Consider the following 7,507-nt stretch of genomic DNA (forward strand, 5'->3'; position numbering starts at 1 on the left):
GGGAGAGAGAGAGAGAGAGAGAGAGAGAGAGAGAGAGAGAGAGAGAGGTGGGGGGCCACCAAGACAGAGACACAATGAGAGAGAAAGAGATAGTGCTGATAATGAGGCCAAGATTAGGAAGCCCCAGATCAGGTATAAAGAACATGCCCAACCCCACAGTGTTACTGTTAGAACTCCCTGCTTTGTCTGGACTTGAACCAATGAATCAACAGCTATAAAACCCTGGCACACTGTGGGTGCTTAATAGATGTTTGCTGATTAAATAATCTGCCCCCCCCCCCAAAAGAGCACATGGAAAGAGGGCAGTCTTTGAACAATGAGTAACATAAGGAAATATTGAAACTCAAGTGATGCCAAGGAAAGGAAGCAGAACCAAAATAACCCACCCGATGACGTCGGCTGGAGAAGCAGTGACAACAGGACCCCTGGCCAGCCCCCACCCATCTGCCCGATGTGGAGCCCGCAGGGGCAGGCCGCCCGTGACTGGGGGAAGCTGAGAGTTTTGAGATGACCCCCAGAGCGCAGAAGCCAAAATGATGACCAAGGGTGGGGAGAGTGTTAAAGGCAGGCAGATGCCAGTTCGACATTGGTGAATTGAGGCTCTCATGACAATGGCAGGCAGAAGCTGTTTGTCACTTGGGGTATTCAAGCACAGGCTACATGATCACCCCTCAGGGAGAGGGTCCAGGTGGGCCCCCCATGCTCAGAAGAAGCCTGGGCTCCCTTTCAGCTCTGAGAACCTAAGGCTCCATGGGCTGGCCCGGTCCTTTTGGTCTGGGTGATGTCCCTGTGAATTGCTGACCTGGGGTGGAGGGTGGAGGGGACTGCGGAGGAGCCGCATTCAGTTTCCATCCTTGGAAATGCAGAGTCAGAGGCTGTGTATAGTTGAGAATAAAGAATACCCTGCCCATCTATGAGACAGCTCCATTTGTGTATGGGATCCAAGGTCAATATACACAGCCTTCAAGAAACTCCTCAGCCCCATCGGCCCCAAACTTTCCAAAGATGTAACTGGTGCTCCATTTCAAACTGAGAAAACTACACCAATAGCAAGTTTATTGAAAAGACAACAGGGGGAAGAAAACCCATTTTGGTACATGGGCAGCCCACTGGGCTGGAGGAAGCAGTTATGAGAGATCCCCGTGTGGGCCCATCTCACCAAGATCCCTCCCTCACCCGGCCTCCTCCAGGATACATTATCTAGACCCACCAGGGGCTCAGCACCAGCTGCCTGAGAGGGGTAGAAAGGGGAACTCAGGGGACCTTGGAGACTGCCCAGACAGACCCTTTCCATTTTTCCTTTTGGTAACTGGGTCCCAGAGAAGTGATGTGTCCCAACCCAAGTCATTTAGCTAGTAGCCAGCTGTTTGCTAGATGCTGGGGAGGACAAAAAAGATACCTGTGGAGGGTATGATTTAGCCTGATAAGAGGATGAAGATGACAATGGGGTCATGGAGGAGACAGGAGGGAAAGAGAAAGACAAAGAGATGAAAGGAAAGAGAGAGAAGGAAGAGGAAGAAGAAAGGGAGGGGCAGGGGAAGAAGGGAAGGAAGGGAAGCAGGGAGGGAGGGAGGAAGGAAGGAGATTAGAGGAAAAGGTGAGAGGAGAGGTTGAAAGAAGGAAGAAGGGAAGGGAAAAGGGGGAAAGTAGAAATGGATAAGAAGAAAAAAGGAAGAAGAGAAAGAAAAAAGGGGAAAGAGGTAGAAGATGAAAAGGAGAAAAGAAAATGAAGAAGTTAAGGGAAAGTAGGTAAGGAAGAAGAAAAGCAGGAGACAGAGGAAAAAGGAAGAGGAAAGGGGGAAGAGTAAGAGGGCAAGGCCAAGGAGAAGAAGAGGAGGGGGAGCTGGAAGGGTTGACACTGCTCCGGCCCTTGAAGATGGGCTACCTCCAGAAACAAAGCGACCCCCTTGGCCAAGCTCTCCAAGTTGAGGCCGAGTGGCCAAGGTCAGGTATGTTCTAAGAGGCTCCCTGCCCAAGTCAGACCAGGGGCCTCGGAGCTCGCTCCAACCCCGAGGTCCTGTTTCACAACAAGGTAAAGCAAGCATCCTTCACCCCATCTAATAGATGAGGAAGCAGAGTTCACAGCAGCTTCGTAATTCTGCCAAGAGTCACACAGCAAGGAAGCACCAAGGCCAGGTCGTAAACCAAGATCTCCTGACTCCACGACCAAATGGTCTCCAACACTAGGGTCATGCTGTCAAGACATCCATTCATGCAAAGTTCACAATAACATCAGTTATGTTGCGAATGACAAAAGAATGGAAATACAGACTGGAGAGAAAGGTCTCAGAAGTTCCGAGTGGGAGTTTCTGTGAGCTGGGTGAGGAAGGAAAGGCTTCGTAGAGGTGGTGGCAATTAGGTTTAGCCTTGAACAATGGACAGTATTCAGAGATATAGAGAATATGGATCACTGGCAAGGACCACAGAGGAGGAAGATAAGGCCTGGTCCCTTTTGGCTCTCTGAAAAACTGAGAGAGGCAAGTGATCTGGGGACTCTCAGGAATACCAAAGCTATTCTGATGCTGCTTCTGGGGATCTCTGGGGAGCCACCTGGAGGGAACTTCACCTCCTCCTACTTCCACTGACTATGAGCCAAACCCAGCTGACACCCACACCTTGTAGGAAAGCAGAGGTGGAGCAAGATGTTTCAGAAACCAGAAGCAGCTTCCTGGTGTAGGAGGATAGGCAGATGAAGTAAGCCAGCATCCCTCAAGGGAAAGCCCTCCCCAGAAAAGCCAAGCTGACACTAGGTATTCCCCTGGACCCTCAAGCCAAGTTTGGGGGACCACCCAACCATTACTGATCTGACCCAAAGAACCTTTCAAGGCCTCACAGGGGACCTAGGAATCACTGAATTTCAGAGTTCTCCTATAAGAGAGATCCCAAGTCCAATGCTCCCTTTTTCCTTTTGAATTACAAATAAACAAGAGACAAGGTACTCTTTTGACAAAGCACGAAGTGGTGGGACCGGAGGCAGAAAAGAACAGGTTGAAAAGATAAGTCAAGTTGAAAACCACCTGCCTTCCGACAATTCTCTTCCTCATGTACAGGCAAGACGTGTGAGAGCCAGAGAAAGGCTTGCGGGAATTTGTCATGTCTTCCCCAAACTGGCTCTCCTCCCCAGACTTCTTGGCTGGGCCTTCAAAGCCGTCCCAGAGCTGGCACTACCTCCTTGCCTCCCTTTTTGCCTATGCCAAAACTTCATTCCATCCCCATCAGTTCAGTCCTTGTTCCCTGAATGGAACATTGCATCATGGACAAAGAGCTTAGAAGAACCACAGAGATTGAAGAGTCTAACCCCTCCCTTTCACAGGTGAGGAAACTGAGGCTCTGAAAGGTTAAGAATTGCCCAAGTGATAAGAGACAGGATTGGCATCTATCCTCAGGGCCCATGACTCCACCATGAGGGGCCACCATGGGTCCTTCTCTTTGCCCATCCTCTGTTTCCTCCACCTAACCATCCCTCAAACCATCCCTGGCCTACCTCCTCCACAAAATCCATCCTGGACTAAACCAAAATTGACCTCTCCTTCCCTTAAACCCAACATCACTCAATCTGAACCACATATTCCAGTAATCAAGGCATACTATTTGGGGGTATCTGCTGCCTATGCTGGGGTGGGAATGGCCAGATCACAGAAATCAATGATGGTTCTTGGGCACAATAAGTCAAGGGGGTGCTAGGCCATTTTCCTTGGAGGCAGGGGAGTGAGGATGGGGTTATCAGAGGATGATGTCAAGACCAGCAGCCACACTGGACTGGAGTCAGGCACAGCATGCCAGTGCCTCTTATAACTCATTTAGATGAGCTCAATTTGCTGAAAGGTTAGTACGAAAGGCTTTTTCTGTGTGAGAAACACAGAATGACTTGTGAGAGCTGATGCCGTCAAGTAAGCCGGGCCAGGAAACAGTATATATGATGACTACTCCAACCCCAACAAACATACACGGAGGTTCTGATGAATGCCTTGTAATTAATTATAAGGCCCGATCATGGCTCCCTGGAGAAGCAATGCACCTCTGGCCTTTGCTTGGAGAGGTGAGGGCCAACACGTGAGGAATGTTGTACCCAATGTCAAACAGAGGAAGCAAGACCAGCACCAGCCCTTACAGGAGATGCCTGTCGGCACCACCAAGCAGGGAGAATCGGGGCTTTGGGGAAACACATCAAAGGGAGTAGGGACTAGCAAGCCTTGGGAAGAAGATGGGAAATGACTTGGCTTTGGTGTGGTAGGGGCAGGGTTGGGAAGGAAAGAGAACTCTGGTCCATAGTCACAAAATGGGACTCTCACCTCCACGTCACCAGCCTCACCTTGACCACTGGACCTTCTGTCCCTAAGTTGAGAACTTCATCTCTCCCACACTCAGGTCCCAGGTACCCTTCCTGACCTTGTCACTGGTCACACTGGGCTGAGGTGACCTCAAATGCTGGAGAGCATCCACAGCCAGGTCCTGAGGCAGCCGGCTAAGCGGGCTAAGCACAACCAGCAAGACTTGGCTGCAAACCTCAGACTCGGCTACTTCTCATACGTGGGACTTTGCAGAAAGTAGATGGAACAACAGAGAGCACTGGGCCTGGAGTCAGGAAGACCTGAGTTCAAACCCAGCCTTGGACACTTACTAGCTGTGTGACCCTGGGCAAGTCACTTAACTCTGTTTGCCTCAGTTTTCTCATCTGTTAAAATGGGGATAATGAGAGCACACACCTTTAACACTTATAAAGTACTCTGCAAACCCTAGAGCAGTACTTACTCATTATGATTATTAAGTCACTTCACCTCTCTAACATTCAATTTCCTCCTCTATAAAAATGAAAGGCTAGGTGATTTCAAGGGACCCATCTAACTGTCAATCCTATGAGGTCATGACTTCCCAATCCTGTAACTCCATGATCCCTTAGAACTATCAGGACCAGCACAAGAACTCCAGAGCCCAGGCTTCTGTTTAACCTGGGGAAATAAGCAAGTGGCAAACCCCAAATTCCTCAGACCAACCCCTTCCCCAAAAAAGAGATAAGAGAAAGCTAGAGCCCCCATCCCACCCATATCCAGCCATAACACAAGGCACCTGGCACAAAGGTAGCCCCCATCCCAGCTGCCTAAGCACAGCCATGTCTCCCTCATCAGGCTTCTGCTCATCTAGGAAGATTATCAGCCAGTAAAAGCAAGGCTGGGGCAGCTGGGGGCCCCCGTGGATGGAGCGTCCTGGAGGCCTGGAGTCAGGAAGACTCATCTTCCTGAGTTCAAATCTGGCCTCAGACACTTATTAGCTATGTGACCCTAAGCAAGTCACTGAACCCTGTTTGCCTCTGTTTCCACATCTGAAAAATGAGCTGGAGAAGGAAATGGCAAACTACTCAGTATCTTTGCTGAGAAAACCCCAAATGGCAGAAGTCTGACATGACTGCACAAGGAGAAAAGGAAGGCTCTAGAGAAGAGTCCTTGAATCACTGGGAATGATTCACAACTGTAATCAGATTGTCTAGGGTCAGGAAGTAAGAAAGAGAAAGGATGGAGAGGGAGCTCTTGAGCTAGACCAAGCACATTTCTTTGGGGAGTTTTCTTTTAAAGGACTGCAGAGCACTAGATTCATCATAGCCTGTGAGGCTAAAGAGAGCAATTTCGTAGATAAGGAAAGTGAAGTTCCAAAGTGCTGGGCTGGCCCAAAGATGTCACTTTGCCAGAAAGCAGGGTCTCCCTTATGGAATGGAAGCTCCCCCTCTATGTTCCAGTCCCTCTTCTGTACTGCTTTCTCCCCGCACAATGGAGACCCCATTCTCTCCTCCGGCCCAGTGATCAGAATGCAGGGCCAGTGAAGTGAGGTTGGCAGGCTCCCTCCCTATGGGAACCAGGTAGTTTTGCTGCATTCCTTGGCCACAGCCTACATCCTAACATCTGTCATTACCTGGTTTCAGAATAGCTGCTAACTTCCCTAGACTGGCCCCTAACCCCAGCCCCAGACCAGGCCCTGAGCCCAACACTGGACAGCTTCTCCCACATGTGGACAGTCCCTCCTAGATCCCCCACACCACTGGGGACACCATGCGGATCCAGCTTAGGGCCTCCCCAGCAAAGGGCACCATGACATGCCCCCCCAAGGACCTCCTGGCACTGCGGCCACTGGCTACTTACGACTGGTGGACACTGCAGTTGTAAAAAACAAAATCCACAGATGCAAACTTCTTTCCTGTCTCCTTGGACTTCAGGTAGAGCTTCACAACCCTCTTGTCTCCTTTAAAAGAAACAAGGAGGAAACGTGTGAATGTACAGAAGAGAAGAGCTGGCTTTGGGGTCCACAAGGCTAGCCCAGCCTGAGCCTCAGAGTCAGGGTGCTGGGCACCAGCACCTCTGGGATGAAGATCAAATCTCTCGATTTACAGATGAAACAATTGAAGCCGGGAGGTCAAGTGACTTGTCTCAGATCACACAGGGAGTTTAGTGGTAAGGCCAGGTCTCTGGACTCCTTGCCCAATGCTAAAAATAGTGGCTGAATGTCACCTCTGTGCCCTGCCTAGAATTCCCAACCTAGACACTGGAAACCCCAGCTCTGGGGATTCTGGAGGCTTTGAACAACAGCAGAGAAAGGATAACCTGCAGACCCAGAGCCGCATCCCTCCCTACCCCGACCTTTCTTCATGGCAAGAGAGAGGGGGTTACAGGAAGGAAGAAGACAATCTTGAAGTCGCTTTTTCTTTCCAATGACTTAACAGCCCCTCATCCTTTTGTCAGCCGTCTCAGCTTTTCTGATTCCTCAGAATCTGAAATCACAGCAAAGCGTCTCTGCTGAGCAGCCTTGTGACCTTAGGCAAAGCATTTCACTCCATTTCCTTATCTAGGCCATTGGGAGAATGGCCCTACCATCTTCTAATCACAAGGACACCCCAAGACGCCAATGAGTTAGTACATGGAAAGCGTTTTGCTAAACTTTAAAGTACGACATAGATTTTTTAAAATTTCATCAGGGTAAGAAAGAATAGTTTTTAAAATTATTTTGATAACTGTGTTTCAACAAAACAGGCTTTCTTTATAATCCTATAAATTTTATTTTATGCATTTAAAAACATTCTTCTGAAAAGGCAGCCAGGGGCCTCACCATGCTGCCCAAGGGAGTCTATGTTATGAAAGGTTAAGAACTGTTGGGGTAGAAAGACCTCCTCTCCCCCTGCCCATGAACATCATCTTAGAAAGCTCCGAGGGACACTGAGAATTCAGGTTCTCCTGCCTCTGGGGATACTCTCCCTCTGTCCACTCAACTACATTGACTCATTCAAATGGTAACTATATTTTTAATTATTATTCCTCTAGCCCACAATGATTTCCCCTTTCTGTGAATGCTCTGTTGGACTCCCAGTGTAAAATCACAAGCCTAGCTTCTTATTGTCCCCTCTTGTGAACCATTCTTCAGGATTTCCTTGGGGTAAATCTGGTCCCCATAACTAGTGAGCCAGGTCTTCTAGGACCTGGAGAGAGGCTTATGTCGGGCCAGTCTCCCCCCCCCCCCCCCCCCC

General features: G+C 49.4%; 1 protein-coding gene across 2 annotated transcripts in view; it reads right to left on the reverse strand.

Annotated features, from left to right (window-relative positions):
* The window catches only part of PLXNA1 (plexin A1), a 299,363-nt gene that overhangs the window by 126,991 nt on the left and 164,865 nt on the right, over positions 1-7,507 (reverse strand). For both annotated transcript variants that reach the window (XM_069083832.1, XM_069083833.1), the window contains exon 8: positions 6,132-6,231. In XM_069083832.1, the coding sequence (XP_068939933.1) occupies positions 6,132-6,231 (100 nt within the window). The remainder of the gene's footprint in view (positions 1-6,131; positions 6,232-7,507) is intronic.

The sequence above is a fragment of the Petaurus breviceps genome, unplaced genomic scaffold (assembly GCF_028583685.1).
Source record: "Petaurus breviceps papuanus isolate PSGF00001 unplaced genomic scaffold, PetGlider_PUasm1.0 174, whole genome shotgun sequence".
Lineage (NCBI taxonomy): Eukaryota > Metazoa > Chordata > Mammalia > Diprotodontia > Petauridae > Petaurus > Petaurus breviceps.